Below are 17,684 nucleotides of genomic sequence, written 5' to 3' on the forward strand. Positions count from 1 at the left end.
AGCAGACAAAAAAAAAAAAAATCTATTTCTTGAGAGGAGCCTCATGCTAAAAGAAACCCTTGCATATCGGAGAGTCATCAAAATATGAAGCCGTGCCACATTTCAGTTAGCCTCCACTGCTTGAACAACCTCTCTGGCCTGCCAAATGTAATTTAGAGTACCCTGAGGCAGCTGTAATTTATGCTGACCAGTGTGAAATTGTTCTTCCCTGCTCAGTCTTGTAGAAAAATCAGCCTAGTTCGAGGGAAGGTTCTTGCTCAGTGTGCTCATACGACGGTTTTTGAAGCACTGAATCATGAAAGGGGACATACTGTGTATTCCTGAGTCATGATAGCACCATGCTTGTCTTCCAGAGTTCCATTTACCCAAGCCATGTCAATTCTTCTTTTAAAAGGTTATTATGAATAATGAGCTGTTAGAAATGCACAGTGCATCTAACCATTCCTGCTTAGCTTCAGTACAGCTGCCATGGCCTTTTGAGCCTTATTTTTATCAAGGCATTCTTGGCCTTGTGTAGTGACACTAGAACCCAGACGTTTGATTTTATCAAATCATGCTTTTACACTTTTTGATGAGGGATGCATAGAATTTAGAAAAACAATGTTATTATCATAAACATTATTATCATTAACATCATCATAACTATGTAATAATTATGCATTTTTTAAAGAATGGAAGCTATTGCTTCCTTTTAATGCAGGTCATTATGCAGCTGCAGTACATTATTTTGTTATTACTTTTTTTTTTCTGTAGTGGCTGGAGTTTTCTGCTTCAGACAAAGATCCTCAAACACTGTTCTCAGTTTCTGAAATGGCACAAACATAAGCATTCACTTTTGCTGGCTGGGAAATTACAATATCCAAATTTGCAAAAAGACCAGTTTATAGTTTGGCCTTCATTTGTATATTTTCTTATTTTAACTACTGAAATATGACTATCACAGTATGAAATTAGTGTAATGAATCAGTATTTCAATATACTTCATTAGGTGATTTTAATTTACATATAAACCCTGTGCTAAGACTGTAAGGATATACATTCTCCTAATCATCATGGGGTTTTTCTGTAGAGTTTGATTTTACCACTGTAAGTCAAGACAAAGGAAAAAAGAAAACAACTGATGTATCAGTTTTTAGGACCAATTTGATATACCCTAAAGGGGCCTGCTTCTCTCCAACTGTTAGGTATCCTCCATCACTCAAAATCACAGAATCATAGAATCATTTAGGTTGGAAAAGACTGTTAATGTCATTGAATCCAACCGTTAGCCCAACACTGCCAAGTCCACCACTAAACCATGTCACTAAGCGCCATGTCTACACAGCTTTTAAACACCTCCAGGGATGGTGACTCCACCACTTCCCTGGGCAGCCTGTTCCAGTGCTTGACAACCCTTTCAGTAAAGAAATTTTTCCTAATATCCAATCTAAACCTCCTCTGGCACAACTTGAGGCCATTTGCTCTTGTTACGTGGGAGAAGAGACCGACCCCCACCTCACTACACCCTCCTTTCAGGTAGTTGCAGAGAGCGATCAGGTCTCCCCTCAGCCTCCTCTTCTCCAGACTAAACAACCCCAGTTCCTTCAGCAGCTCCTTCAGAAGACGTGTACTCTAGACCCTTCACCAGCTCGGTTGCCCTTCTCTGGACACGCTCCAGCACCTCCATGTCTTTCCTGCAGTGAGGGGCCCAAAACTGAACACAGGACTCGAGGGGTGGCCTCACCAGTACAGGGGGATGATCACCTCCCTGCTCCTGCTGGCCACTCTATTAATAATTTCACTAGGCTTCCTAGAATTGAGGAGGTTACTACTTGTCACTTTCAAATACATTTTAAATTATAAAATGATGCCTCAAATTCCAAACATTCATGCCAAACAAAAGAGCTCCAAGGACTGATACCTGGACCAAAGGTTAAGTGACACAGACTGATGCTCATTCACATTTGTTGGAACTCTCTCCTGCAGCCAAACCTATTTGGTTCTGTATCTGCTCCGCTCTCTGCAGAGTCTTCGTAGCATTAAAATATATTGCTTTGTGTGTTTTTTTCTTTTTTTTCAATTCAGAGTATTTGAACAACATGAGAGCTGGATTGACAGCAACCAGGAGAGTATATTTTTAACATGAAACTGAGGTTATGTGTGTTGTGTCCTTGCAGGTGGCACACAGGCATTTTTGAGAGCCTGTGTTTGGTCTGGCTGAGATGGAGTTGATTTTCCCCATAGCAGCCCTTGTATTGCTGTGCTCTGTATTGGTAGCAATAAAGTGTTGATAACACACCAGTGTTTTGGCTGCTGCTGAGCAGTTCTCACACAGCATCAAGGCTGTCTCTCCAACGTTCCCCCCTCACCAGCAGGCTGGGAGTGGGCAAGGTCTTGGGAGGGGACACAGCCAGGACAGCTGACCCAAACTGACCAAAGGGTTATTCCACACCATATAATGTCTTCTCAGCAATAAAAGCTAAGAGAAATGAGTGGGATGGGGCAGGGCATTCATTATTACAATGTTTGTCTTCTGGAGCAAGCGCTACACCTACTGAAGCCCTACTTCCCGGGAAGTGTCTGGACATCACCTGCTGATGGGAAGTAGAAAATAAATCTCTGGTTTTCCTTTGCTTCCATGCACAGCCTTTGCTTTTGCTTTATTAAACTGCCTTTATCTTGATAATTTTTTTCCATCTTATTTTCTCCCCCTGCCCTGTCCAGCTGAGGAGGGAAGTGATAGAACAGGTTGGTGGGCACCTAGCGTCAAGCCATGGTCAATCCACCACAGAACCTTGGGGCCTGGAGTAGGGTTGGAGTAGTGTTGACAGACTCTAGAGGATAGAAGGAGTCAAATCTGATATAGTTTGTCTTGGTTTAACCCCAGGCAGCAACTAAGCACCACTCAGCCACTCACTCGCTCCCCTCCACCCAGTGGGACAGGGGAGAGAGTCGGAAAAAAAGGCAAAACTCATGGGTTGAGATAAGAACAGTTTAATAGAACAAAACCCAAGAAATTAATAATGATAATAATAACAATAATAAAATGACAATAATAATAATAATAAAAAGATTGGAATACACAAGTGATGCACAATGCAATTGCTCACCACCTGCCAAACAATGCCCAGTTAGTCCCCAAGTGACGATTCCCCCCAGCCCCACTCCCCCCAGTTTATATACTGGGCATGACATCCCATGGTATGGAATACCCCGTTGGCCAGTTTGGGTCAGCTGCCCTGGCTGTGTCTCCTCCCAACCTCTTGTGCCCCTCCAGCCTTCTCGCTGGCTGGGCATCAGAAGCTGAAAAACCCTTGACTTTTAGCACAAACACTACTTAGCAACAACTGAAACCATCAGTGTGTTATCAACATTCTTCTCATCCTGAACCCAAAGCATAGCACTGTACCAGCTACTGGAAAGAAAATTAACTCTATCCCAGCCAAAACCAGGATAAGTTTCATCAGTAATGACTTTTTTAACTCAGTCTGCCTCTGCGTGGACATTGTTTTGAAAACACCTACTTGGAGCAATGCAAAACAGAGTGAGGCATTTTGGATGGTAAGAGGATCCATGCTTGACCTAGATCTTCATTTGCCAGTGTGGATGTCCCCCACTAAGCCAGTGTTGATTGAGAATGGGAATTTTTCCTAGATCCTTGTTTTTCCTTTTCACTTACCCAAGCAGACATATTGTGGCAACATTGGACCAACACTTGGTTGAAAAATATTGTTTCCAGCTACATTTACATGTAAATGTATCCATAATGACAGAGAGACCCGATTGTCTAAGCACTGTCCTGGCAGCTGTAATCCCCTATATTGTACTTTTTGACCTGGTGCTAACATCCTCAAAAGCTTTGTAAAAATTATATTACATCACTAAATTTTCTTTCTATGCTGCAAATTGGAAATTGTAATCTTTATAGCATATGCTTAATATATAATAAGTATAGATGTTAGAAGCATTACTCAGTACTATCATTTGCATGCCATGTTATTACTTAGAGCACACCTGAAAACAATGGTTGCTTTCTGAAGGCTTAGGAAGAAAAATATAATGCTTGGGGTGCTTCCATGCTGACTATTGCAATGCACTTTGCCCTTTGCAAAAGAAGAAAAAAAAAATCTTTGCTGATCAGTTGTTTTAGAATTCTCTTGTTTGTGTCTTATGCATTTTTTTTTTAGAGAGAGATTGCCTATCCAGTAGCAAGAGGCAAGACATATTAGCAGTGAAAGTAAATTTTTTGGTAAACATTATTTTGGGTACTAGATAAAGTAGACTGCATTGTTAGACTGGAGCTATACATGTGGTTTTCATCCTTGGGTATTGGAAGCATTGCTTTTGCTATTATGCAGTTTGGATTGTGAGATATTTTAGTTGATTATGGATATAAGTGAGCTTGCTTATCATGAGGCATTGGCAGGCAACATCCTAGTAAAACACCAAATAGAATGTAAATAAAATGCATGCTAGGCATGTTCTCTGGATGTGTGCAGGTATCCTGTGTATGTGCATAGTTTGCAGTTATTGATAATGAAGGGAAGGGTAAAGGGAGAAAGGAAAGGAGAAAGGAAAGGAGGAAGGAAAGGAGAAAGGAAAGGAGGAAGGAAAGGAGAAAGGAAAATCAAGGTGAGTCAAGGAAAGAAAAAGAGTAGAATTAAGAAATTATCTACAGTGGAAGAAAAAAACTCAGCTGATCTTCTCTGTTTCCTATTTTGGGCTTGACTCTGTGGATTGCCTAGGAAATGTTTAACAAGTGTTCACCAGAAGAGAAAGCTTTATTTACATTAGAACTGAACCTCAGGGGCTTCTTTGGAAAGAACAGTTCAAACACAGAAATAAGAGCTGCCTAACATCTTTCATTGTAAGGCATGTGCTTTAGGTATTTTTATATTGTTTTTCCCAAGCATTAATTTCTGGACTTGAAAGTACCCTGCTAGTTTGTGTCTGGATCCTCTTTTAAGGGACCTAGCCCTGATCCCTGTGGATCTGCTAAATACAGCTAATCCCTTCTGTGATTACTCTGATAGCCATCGGCCAATCTTGGTACAGTTTAAGCCCCTTGGCTTGTGTTTTCCAGCAAGAAAAATGTATTACAACATAGAGAAAGTATTCTGCTCTTGCTTTTTTGCCTACTCATAGTTTGCCAGTTCTTTGCCTACTTGTAGTTTACAATACTTGTCCCTTCTGTTTAGAAAAACAAACAAACTACAAAAAAAAATCAAAATAATAGTTTTTTTCAGTCTGTTCAGAGTGGAACACATTTATAAGACCTCTGGTAGCCTTCACAGCTCTACTGTGAACTTTCTTCATTCAACTCAAGTTTTTGAAATGTGCCGAAACCAGACACAGCTTGCCACTGAGGTATTTGTAATGCTGACTAGAGCAGAACAATTACTTCATATGTGTTGCAGCATATACTGCTGTTCATACATCCAAGTATGACATTTACCTCTCTGGAACAGCATAAAGTTATGACTCATGTTCTGCTTAATGTGATCCACAGTAATTTCCAGATTATTTTCCTCAGAATTCAGAATTAGCCAGTGAGTGTGGTAGGTGTGTAGTAGGTTTAACATTTGCTTTCCTTCTATTGCATCCTGCTGTGTAATTCAAACAGTGTCAAAAGTTTCCATGTGCATTTAGAAACCAAACCTGTAACCTCATGAAAGAATGAAATCAAGTTTATCTGATGTAGTCTGTTGTCCAGAAAAGCATCTTGATTTTTGCTTTTTAATTCTTCATGAGCTGAATGTTTTATCATGTCTCATATTTGTTCAGTTTCTGACCTTTGAAGTAATGTCAGTACATAGCTAGTCATCTCAAATTTCCCTATATATTCCAAGACATATTGAAAAAGACTGACTATGTTCTAAGGTAAATTTTTCAGAATTCTTAGGTGAAAATTCTCAAAGAATCATGACTTTAAAATGTCCTTCAGATATTGTTCAGCATCTTCCTTGGTTACTAATGGACTGGAAAATATTACATTTGTCTCATATAATACAAGCCTGGGATAAAGGAGTTTGCATTCAAATTTACCACAGCGCAAAGCTGGGAAAGAAGTACATTGAATGTTGGTTATAATTCATAATGTTATTGACATCTGAGATCAGTTCTGAAAAAGTAGTATGGTATTCAGTGGGACATGTGGAAAGAATTGCATCTTGCCAAGAATAATTAGCTATGCAAAAATAGGATGGGGAATAACTGGCTGTTTACCAGTTCTCCACAAAAAGATCTCGTGCATATCGTGGATGATAAACTGAACATGAGTCAACAACTTTGTGCAACAGCACAAAAGGCAAACATGGTATTGGCCTATATATAAAGCAACTTAGTCTTAAGGACACACAAAGTCCTTCTGCTGTAGTCATGTACGGAGATGAAATGCTAGCAAAGGTGCTAGGCCCAATAATTTAAGAAATACATTAGTAAAGTGGTGTAATCCATGAGACCAGCAAAGGTCTTAAGTACGAAATATGCTCACAAAGACTGAAAGATCTAGGACTATTCAGTTAAAAGAAGACCAGAGGAGAAAATTGTAGCAATTTACAAGTAGATAAAGAAATGTTGCACCAAACAAGGGAAAAATCTGTTTCCCACATCCTTGTTGGCTATGCCAAGATGTAATATGCATACACTGTGCCAAGAAAGAGTTAAGTTTTACACTGGGAAATGGTGTCTAGAGGTAAGTGCTGTGAAGCACTGAAACAGGTTTCTTTGAGAGGTTGCATGTTCTTTATCAGGTTAGACTGACATCAGGCAGTAATGACATGGGGTGTGGTATAGAGAAAAGCTTTTTTCATGGAGAGAAAAGCTTTTTAGTTCTCAGCCACAGTACAATTTCCTTTAGCCAAAGGTTCACATGGACAGTGACTCATTTCTGATGGTAGTTCAAAAATATTTTCAATTTCTCACTTGTATTAAACCATCCGATAGCTGTATCTATACCATCACAGGCGAACACTTGCTGCAACATTAGGTAGCAAGGTGGCATCATGGAGTTGTTTTTTTTTTTGGCTGGGTTGCAAACTTTCTATCTGTGCAGTAAAGCTCAAAAAAAACCTCCAAATGAAAGCTACACCACCTTCCATTGCCCAAGGCAGCCACAAAGCACATCAGATTGGGCCACTCTCTTTAATTCAGTCTTCCACTGAGTTTTAAAAGTATTAAGTCTGTGTTTTCAGGGTGTTGTGGGGTCTGTTGCTAGTGTATCTAGCAACCCTTTCCAGCTGGTTTTCTTCACATCGGTTCATAGAAACATAAGCATTTTTTTTAAAAAAAGAAACACATATAACAAAATTTTCTGCGTGTTTCTTTCCGTGTCAGGAGAGTGGAAAACAAAACACAACACAAACATTAATCTTGTTGCTTAATATATTTATGGAAAATGACTACTGTTACAATATAAAACAAAGAAGAGTGGAACTGTATCATCTGTTCAGGTTCAGAATTCTTCAAGTTCATGATGCTTTGACACTGCAAAAGCTGATAGGGTTATCTGCTCTGAGGGTATGTACACCACTGATTCAGTCTGAAACAGTTGCTAATACTGGCATTTTCCTGCATGCAGTTTTAATGTAAATGAGCATTATTTTTGGTTTGCTTTAAAAGCTTTTCTTTAAAGCTCAGTGACTCATGAGCTGCTCTGCACTGATTCACTGCATTGGTTCTACCATCATGGTAGATGGCCATATGCAAAAACTTCCGCAATCCCAAATTGCATGTGAAGTGTCCATGGATTGGGGCCTCTAGCTTGGTGCTGAGGGAGATAAAATACTACAGCATTACCTGGACGCTTGCTGCTTTGGGTTTGTACCTCACTGCCAAGTGGTGCAAAGGTATTTGATATAAAGAACAGCAGTATTCCAAAACAAGCAGAAATTTGGAAGAAGGGACGAGAGGGAGCAGCATAAACTGCTAAATGAAAGAATTATTGCACTAGATATAGCCTCACACGGGAGCAATTTGTCAGCTGAAATTGCAAACAAACTTGTAGCAGAGAACTGAGTTTATTGGTGATTCTGAGATGCAATGCAAGAGATCAGATCTTCTCAGAGGGTTATACTTAACAATTGTGTCAAAATTAAAAGCCCAGAGCTTCTGCCTATTAAAAACCTATGATGTTTTCAAAAAAGGGTTGATTATCAAACTTTTAAGCTGCCCAAAACATCAGAAGCAGATAAAAAATATCATAATCTAGAATGAGTTCAGAAAAGAAAGACATTTTAGTTTTTGTTATGTTGCTTAGATACAGGTCATACACAATTTGCTGTAGATAATTTGTAAGATTAGCAACTTTTTAGCAAGTAATTATTTGCAAAAAATGTTTCTATTGTCTGGCCTGCTCTGCACTTAGTAGAAAATTGTGGAGCATGTTCTAAGATGAAATATGAAGTGCCAACTCAAAGGTAATGTAGCCTTCTTCTGCAACAAAGCCAAGATCTGGAACAGAGCAAGTTGCTTTTTAAGAAAGCCCAGAATGTGTGAATATCTAGAAGTGTATGTAGATCATAACCTAGCTTGCCTGTTTTCATTTTTTAGCATTGTCTTATCTACTTTGTGAAGAATTTGCTGAGTAAGTATGAATAAGTGATTCAGGCTTTGCCTTTTGTTAGGTTATTTTAGGTACAGAGATTTCTTTCTCTAAATGGAGGTGATGAAATACAAATGTAAGCGCAAATTCATGTGTCTGACCTTTGCCTTTTACTTTCCTGATGTAACATGCACAATATGAGCAAACACACATGGTGCCACAATTGCCTGTTCTCTATGCCAGGCTGCCCACCAACCAGCTGTGCCTTTTGAAGCAAGGGAGAAGCTCAAGAGTTGTCGAGGTTTCTGCCCAGATTAAATAACAATAATGAAAATTAAAAAAATAACAAATTAAAAAATAGGAACAACAATAGTAATAATAATAATCTAGGTCTATCTCTGGAGAGAAACTCACATGACAAGTAGAAGTCAAAAGGTTAGCTGCCTGCTGACAAAACTAAATGAGAACACCAGGTATTTAATAGACAAGAACACTTCCAATTTTTGTCAAACTTAAGTCTCCATAGTTTCAAGATGCAGTTGAAGGAGATTGTCCTTAGAATTCAAGTTATGGCAATAACAGAATGAAACTGTCTTTAACACGTTGAGTTATTTTAAATCTTTCTCACTTAGACGGGAACAAAATATGTCAGTCCTTTCATTGAATACCTTCCTGAATTTTTAAATAGTCTTTATTGCCTTAGCAATATTGCTTGTTTTTTTTTTCTTTTTCCTTTTTTAATACTAATTATGTAATTGTGTTGGCAAATAGTTCCAGTATACATCTTTTCGGTTGTTTTCTCTTTTTCCTTTAAAAGTATTAGAAAAATAAAAGAGGGCCTTCCATATCTTATGTAGCTGGAATACCTCTCCAGATTTTAGGAAATGTTATGGTTTAAGAGATCACATAAGGCTTTACAAAGACACTTAAAGGGTCAGATAAACATGCTTCACCCCCTTGAGATGAAAGCAAGCCTAGCAATCCCTTTTTATAGATTAGAAGAGAAAAAAAAAAACCAAAAAACAAAACCAAGGTAAAGCCCTGATTCTGGCTGGCCAATAAGTGAGGTCATTTTAGTCAATGAATTGATTTAAATGTATATGATTTTCTGAGATTATGTTTTTCCCAAAAGGAAGATGATATTGTCTGTTAATTTGTATGTCCTAATCTCTCTGTGTTTATTGTATTTAAAAGTATCAATTTAGATTTAATTAACATCTTCAGTAGTTCTCAAAAGAGAAAAAAAAATCATATATTAAAGCTGTTTCTCATCATTCTAGTCATGGCAAAAAAATATGTAAAGTAAGAGTCTTATTTCTTCATACTGAAGGAAAAAACCTAATATATTTTCTGGGTTTGGTTGGGGTTTTTTTTCAGTTCTAAAATGATTAACAAATCATTACATACTAGTATGGGTTTATACCTTGGAGAAGACACATTCTAAAGAGGATTATTTCTAAAATTATTTCTAGCCTCTTTCATAGAATTATAACAGATACAGACCTACACAGAGCTTTGGATAATGTGTTTAATATTATCATAAGTTAGAAAAAAAAATTTGTAAGTTAGAAACATTTGAGATGGAAGTAGAGTGCTGTTTATGGGAAAAGTGACACCATGAGTGGAGTAGGAGATGGGGAGGCTACCACAGGGAGTCTTGAAGATAATGTAAATGAATTACTTCAGTGAAAGAGAAGTACTTGGAGTAGTGAAAGAGAATCAGCCAATGGGTATATATTACTGTTGTGGTTTACCAGAGAAATTTATAGTAATCAAAACAAAATCAGGGATCAAAACAAAGTCAGTGGTCAGAACGAAGTGGTCAAAACATAATCAAAGATGGACCCTCCAGTCAGGTAACAATAATCAAGAAGGGCAAGAGTGGAGGCAGCTTGAGACAAAAGCTAAACAGTTGTCTTTTCAATGCCAGAGGAGGTGTAAGCTGGTTGCAAACCTCAAAACAGTCGGAGGGTGGGGGGGAAGTACGATTTGGTAATAGCAAGTGTTAATAGGAAGTCACAGAAACTTGGTAATAAAATGACAGTCTCTGAAGAAGCTAACAGTGTTTGATTTTTTGTTGTCCCCATTGCACAAGGCATGTATTTCAACAGGTAGCTATTTGGTTTTTTGCTATTACTCAGATTCAAAATAAGCAAAACAAAAACCTTAAGTTACTTTCCCAAGAAAGAAATACAAAAGAACTTCATTATGCACAATGGCTCTGTCTTTCGTGGATTAAAGACTTACTTTGCAAAGTCTAGTGCATGTTCGAAAAAAACCCAAAACAACCAAACTTGCTTGAAGGCTATACTGCAGGAGATAATGTTTTTCTTTAAACAAGTAAGGTTTGTAATTATGTAGTTCATTCCAGTTTCCACATCAGTCTTTGTAGGCCTTTTTCTGTAGAATAGTTGTGTTCTGGAACACCAGTTTTGTTGATGTTTTGGGACAATTTTCTTCTATTCCCATCCAATGCTAGAAATACGAGACACACAGTAGCTCCATGTGACAAATGTGTCATGGTAATGGAATAATACATGTCTGCCCCTAGTGTCAAGTATCATGAATGTTTTCAGTTGGTCCCTATAATGATATGCCATGTGATTTCCAACATGAAAGATCTTTCAACATATATCATCACACACATATGTGTATAAAAAGTACAGAAAATAGTGGTCATCGCTGAATCACTCACCGTTGCTTTCAAGAAAAAAATCCAAAGTAAGCTTTGTAGGTTAATACAGCTTTGTGTACTTCTTGTCTACATAACTTTTCAGTGTCTTTTTTCAAGCAAGTACCTGGGGGTATTAGTAAAAGTGATCCAGCTCTGTGGGTTTTCATTTTTATGCAGCATTCACTAACAGAATATAAAGGAGTGGTCACAGAAAACTTTGAAGACATTCAGATAGTTTTTGAAATCTCTGAAATACAAAAATGTATCAAATTAAAAAAAAATTACAAGTTTCAGAACATAAATATGATTTTGTAGAAGACTATATTTTTACTAAGATTCTTGGCTTCAGTATAATCATTAAAAGCAGCACCGGTTATGGTAACGTGCCTTCATGTCTTAATGCTAATTGGGCCCATTCAAGATTACGTTTGGGGAACAGAAATAACTTTCATGCCTAAGAAATATTAAAAATTAGAAGGATGAAATGGATCAGATGTTGTTTCCAGGAAACAACCGTGTTGCCAGCAGGTCAAGGAAGGTGATCCTTCCCCTCTGCTCAGCACTGGTGAGGCCACACCTGGAGTGCTGGCTCCAGTTCTGGGCTCCCCAGTACAAGAGAGACAGGAACAGACTGGGGAGAGTCCAATGAAGGGCCACCAAGATCAGTAAGGGATGGAGCATCTCTCCCATGAGGAAAGGCTGAGAGAGCTGGGAGAACTGGAGAAGAGAAGGCTCAGGGGGATCTTATCCAGGTATAGAAACACCTGACGGGAGGGTGCACAGAGGATGGAGCCGGGTGGTGGTTTCAGTGGTGCCCAGCGACAGGACCAGAGACAATGGGCACAAATTGAAACACAGGAGACTCCATCTGAACATCAGGAAACACTTTTTCACTGTGAGGGTGACCAAGCACTGGAACAGGTTGCCCAGAGAGGTCATGGAGTCTCCATTATTGGAGATATTAAAAACCCATCTAGACACAGTCCTGGGCAACCAGCTCTATGTGTTCATGCTTGATTAGGGGGTTTGGGAAAGATGACGTCCAGCAGTCCCTTCCTACCTCAACTATTCTTTGATTCTGTGAAACAAACACCTTTAATTGCAATAGAGAGTTCCTATCTTCCCTGTTGCTTACTTGCTCAGTGATGTTAATCAGGTGGCAGCTCAGCTTGGTGTCAGACTGTGCCTGTACTTTCTGAAGAGAGTCGTAGAAGGTATCTAGATTCTGCTGGAAGTGATTTTGGGATTCAGTGAGTGTGCCTGACTGATAGTCTGGAAGAGCTGACATAGAATGCAGTCTTGACTTGCTGGACAGAGTACGCATGTCCGCCTGAGCAACCCCAGAAGGTATACCAGGTATACCAGTGAAACATGTACCCAGGCTCTTCTCAGATGCATATTATACCAGCATTGACTCCAAGCTTATTTAGCAGAGCTGACTGACCTGACAAACAGAAAGGCTGGGTAAGTTACACCCTCTTAATAGGGATAGCAGTGACCACATACTCTCTAGACATACTGACTCCTGAGCCGTCCCTTGGGCTGCTCTGTTGTGCGTCATCTCTAGAGTAGGTCAGTGGCTGTAAAGCACATAGTGATCTCCAGGGAGTTCACAGAAAACCCTGATCTCTCATACTGTTGAGAGCTCTCTTTAACTATCATCTCCATATCCCTCAAGTCATCATCTTATATGCGTAATTTGACTATTTTCAGGAATAACTCATGTTCCTGTCACATCTTTATAAATAATTATAACTTTAATAAATGGAAAGGGTAAGGAGAGACAGGACAATTTAAAAAAAAAAAAGGGAGGGAGCGAGCATTTGGCTTCAGTGTGCAAGTGACATATAATTTCCAACAACTTGAGGAGGAATAGTTATCTTGCCTTTAAGACTTGTTCATTTATTTAAAAAATATATTTCTCAAAATTTAATTTGTGGTTTCAGGAGCTAAGTATAGAAAATTGCATAATGCCCTTTTAGACTTTGGTGACTAAGAGTGATCATGTTAAATGGATATAGCATGCATGGAGTTTGTTAAAATATAATTTGTTCCATTGCAACAGTTCAAATCTCTCAAACTCTCTCCAGCTGGCTAGGCTAAAATGTAACATGCATACTTCTAAGGTGCAAATGTCATATTCCTTAAGATGTGATGAGGGGATAAGAACCAACAGAGCCCAATGCATCCTATCAAGGTTACTCTGGGAATAGAGTTAAAGACTTTATGGTTTGTAAAGCACATCCATCTTCAAAAACACTTGGTTTTGAAATTTCACTCATGACTGCTCAAGGTGTCTCTTATATTTATCAACAGCATTTCTTTCCATTTTTTTCCATCAGGTGTTTCATTCCAAATGCCTACGCTGCTCTCTTCACCGCTGCTCTGGTGCCATTAATGTGCTTGGTAGTGGTTTTTGTGGTGTTCATCCACGCCTACCAGGTGACCCCACAATGGAAAGCGTATGACGATATCTTCAGAGGAAGAACAAATGCTGCAGGTATGATTCGTTGGCTACCCCTGCGCAAACAAGTTGGACTTTCAGAACAGTACTGACTGTTCTTGCCAGTTCAGAAAACCCCACTAGAAACCACAGTTCAATAGATACCTATGCACTTGTTTAAGATTAAGCATGCTAGCGGTCCCTTTGAAGTCGGTGAAAGTACTTTAATGGTGAATGTTATGCAGATGCTTAACTGTCTTAGGAGGATAAAAACCTGTTAAACCCAAACCAAGAAATTAGTATCACTGGTTAAGTCTAGTCTAGTGAAGGGAACAGCGATAAAACAGCACCGCCCTGCTTGCAGCACCGTGTCCCCGTGCCCGGTTTTGGCTGGGGGTATCTAACAGCCCTCTCCCAGGGATGGCTGGGGCTTATATCCCAGGAGCAGTGATTGCCTGCGTGCGGGGCAGCGATAACGTACAAACCCCCGCTGCGCTCCTCTGCACGGCTCCTGGCCCTTGTGTCTGGCAGTATATTCAGTGGCGGAGCGGTCAGGCGCAGGCTGCGTGTTGGAGTTAATGCCCCCGTTTTCAAATTTCCTAGTGCTGCTCGCAACTGAAACGTGCTTGAAAGAAAAGATCTGTCTCGTGCAAAACAGGAAGTATCGCTCGGTCTCCTCTGTTAGAACAATTTCAAATACAATAATGTTCCCAAAATAAAGTTGCAGCAGTTCAGAGAAACACCATCATAATAGGACACTCTGTGGGAAGCTTAGAATATTTCTTTTGTTTTCGTGGTGTTTTTGGAAAAAGAATTGAGTTTTATAAACAAGTGCAAATATACAGACTTTAATAAAAGTGTATCTATTTTCTCCCTGACTGCATGAAGTCAGTTAGATTTTATAAACTTGTGAAAGATTCTTGAATCATTTTTCCCAGTTCATTAAATAAATGTCATCTGAACTTAAAAGGGACAGTGGATTATTAAAAAATTCCATGGAGTAGCCCAGTGCTTGTAACTGTTCAGATTTATAAAGAGTAGCTGTCTTGTTCAAATGCTTAAATTTGCAGTGATGTTTTTATTATGAAATGGGGGGGGGTATTTTTTTTAACATTTGCGTTATAGAACTACACTCATTTTATGAGAAAATGAAAATAATTATTAAATATTTATTATCTGGGCATTTCTTCAGGTAATAATTTCTTTCTTAGTGACAAAATGTCAGCTTGACTAAGAGTTATATGAATTTGGATAAGGTCTGATAAACACAGCTTATGAGTTTGATACTCAAGACCTTAGTTGCACTTTACTCTTTCATTTCTTTCTGGTATAAAAGGGACTGCCTGGAGCAATCACAAAGGTGGCTCCTTATTCAGTCTTGAATAATACAGTTTATTTATTTATAAATAATTTTTTTTCATATCTCTAAGGATGGAGATTCCATATTCATATGTTGAAGGTTAGGGCTTGTCTCAGAGCAAGGAACTAAGGAAAAAAAAATACTGAATTTTGAAACAATACCATAAATGAAGACAGCATGCAAAATGGCAGAAAGTACTAATAGGAGTTATATCTATATGACGTAAAGACATGAAATAATAGGGTTGAAACAAAAGTTTGTTTGATTTAACATAGGATTCAGAGTGTTTTCTTTTTCCAGTAAAATGGTATAGAGAATGCTAGGGTCTCAGAAGAAAAGGAAAAGAAAAATCAGGAAGAGATGTGTTCAGTAAAATGTCAATAAGAGCTTTTTTTTTTTTTTTAAAGGCAGGTTGTAACTTTTACTACATGTGCACCTGCAAAGCAAACTGGCGTTTTGCTACCATAGGGCATTTGCAAGCACAAATGAAAGAACCTCATGCAGTGTGAGTGAGAGCAAGTTGGAGAGAGGCTGTTTTAGAGAAGAAAAAGAGCTGCTTGCTGAGGTTTATGGTGCCTGGGGTTGTATAAGGGCTCTCTGTGTAGCTGTGTTTATAGCGTAAGCTTCCAGAAAGAAAGGCTGGTGATTTCTGTAGTTTGTAATGTTGCCTATAACTACATAACATGGTCCTAACTGTTAACTAAAGGCCTTTGACTTTCTGACTGAATATTTCTGTCTGAAATTTGAGATGGTGGCAGTGTATTTACATTATTTTTAATGTTTCATGGGTATATTGTGCTTTTAAAGACATATTCAAAGGCAGTTTGCAGTGGTGAGACCTATTACCACTTTTAAATTTTGGATCTTACCATATGACCCACTCTTTGGAGAAGTTCACTTCACTGACTCCATGTTCTTACAAGCTCAGTGGGAGCAGCTCCTGCTTCAGTGCTGTTATTGCAATCACCTCAGGGGGTGCTGTGGGAAACAACATTTTTCATAATGGCAAAGTTGCCTGCAGTCAGCTGTGTGCTGCTTCTGCAACAGAGAGGGGCTCCTGGATCACGCCTCTACCGAATTCTGGCTTCAGTGAGACTTACAAGATCCTATGGGGTAGGGAGGTCTTTTGCTAATGTTGCTTCTTTATGTTGCAGAGGCACCCAATATTTTGCTGGTTTGTTATGGCAATGAATATTGCCAGGGTTTCTCTCTGCTTCATCCAAAACCAGAGGAAAGGTGGAGCTACCAAGCAACAGTTGCCTATGTTTAGTGTCTTATTCTAGCTTGTCTCTGGCTGTCATCCCCATACTGATTTAGTCCCAGTTCAGTCAACCACAAGAATGAATTCCTACAGCAGAAAAAACCTTCCCCAGCCTCCAGCCTGAGATTCGGCACCCAAACTTCTCCACTTTGAACAGTGCAGTAAGTAATGAAAAAAAAAAAGGAAAAAAAAAAAAGAAAAAAAGAAAATCACTGCTTTGGAAAACTGTCTGCTCTCCATTAGTCACCTTTTCTAGAGAAAGAATAGAATTCCAGGTGAATGACACTGTAAACAATTCTGACATATCAAGAGTAGAGAGCTGTAAACATAGACAAAAATATTTTTAAATACGGTTTTACTTTTACTAGTAATTGTGGACACCTGTTCATGATTCTATGATTGAAATTCCAGAGAGCAAAGAGTACTGCAGAAAGGAAAAAGTGGCATATATAGACATGTAATTATCATTTATACATAGATATTCATACAAACACCTATTTGCATGTGAATATTTGAACTAGTAGTGTTTATTCCCTTTCTGGGAGTCATTCAGTTAGAAGATAGTTAGAAATGCAGTGTGATGCAGGTGACAGCATGTGGATTCTGCAATAATTCATGCAAAACATTACTGAATGTTGTCAATAAAAATAAAATAGCAAGGTCACTGTCTTGCATATTTCCATAAAACAGAAAAAGGTGTTGGATATGCAGATTTGAAAGAAAAAAGAATTGTTATCTGGCTTCTAACTGTACATTCTTTTGGTCATTTCACAGATTGTAGGAAAAGCCTCTTAAACTATAGCTGGTAATTCTGAAGTTCCATATTTGTCATCTCTACCTGAGGAAGGCTATTACTAACTTCAGTAGAAATTTAATCAGAATAGAAACAGTAAAGTTCATCCTTATTTGTAGTGTATACCATTTTTTTATCAAATAAATTGAATATGCAAGTGGCTACGTTAAAAATTGAGTCAAATCTTTTTCTTACTCTCTTTTCTCCTATTGTTGGAATACTCTGAAGCTTACCTTGCAAAGAAGGTTCATCTTGAACTACCCAGAATCACAGGATCATAGAATGGTTTGGGTTGGAAAGGACCTTCAAAGATCATCTAGTCCAGCCCCCTTGCCATGGACAGGGACATCTTCCACTAGATCACATTGCTTAAAGTCCTGTCCAACCTGACCTTGAACACTTCTGAAGATGGGACATCCACAACTTCTCTGAACAACCTGTTCCCATGTCTTACCACCCTCACTGTAAAAAAATTTCTTCCTTTTTTTATTCTAAATTTACCCTCTTTCAGTTTAAAACCATTGCCCCTTGTCCTGTCACTAGAGGCCCTGGTAAAAAGTCTTTCTTTGTCTTTTTTTATAAGCCCTTTTAAATATTGAAAGGCTGCACTAAGCTGTCCTCAGAGCCTTCTC

General features: G+C 38.6%; 1 protein-coding gene across 1 annotated transcript in view; it reads left to right on the top strand.

Moving 5' to 3' along the window:
• Window positions 1-17,684, top strand: part of ADGRV1 (adhesion G protein-coupled receptor V1) — a 284,803-nt gene that overhangs the window by 215,289 nt on the left and 51,830 nt on the right. The window contains exon 85 of the mRNA XM_075019382.1: window positions 13,538-13,695. Within this exon, the coding sequence (XP_074875483.1) occupies window positions 13,538-13,695 (158 nt within the window). The remainder of the gene's footprint in view (window positions 1-13,537; window positions 13,696-17,684) is intronic.

The sequence above is a fragment of the Buteo buteo genome, chromosome Z, assembly GCF_964188355.1.
Source record: "Buteo buteo chromosome Z, bButBut1.hap1.1, whole genome shotgun sequence".
Taxonomy (NCBI): domain Eukaryota; kingdom Metazoa; phylum Chordata; class Aves; order Accipitriformes; family Accipitridae; genus Buteo; species Buteo buteo.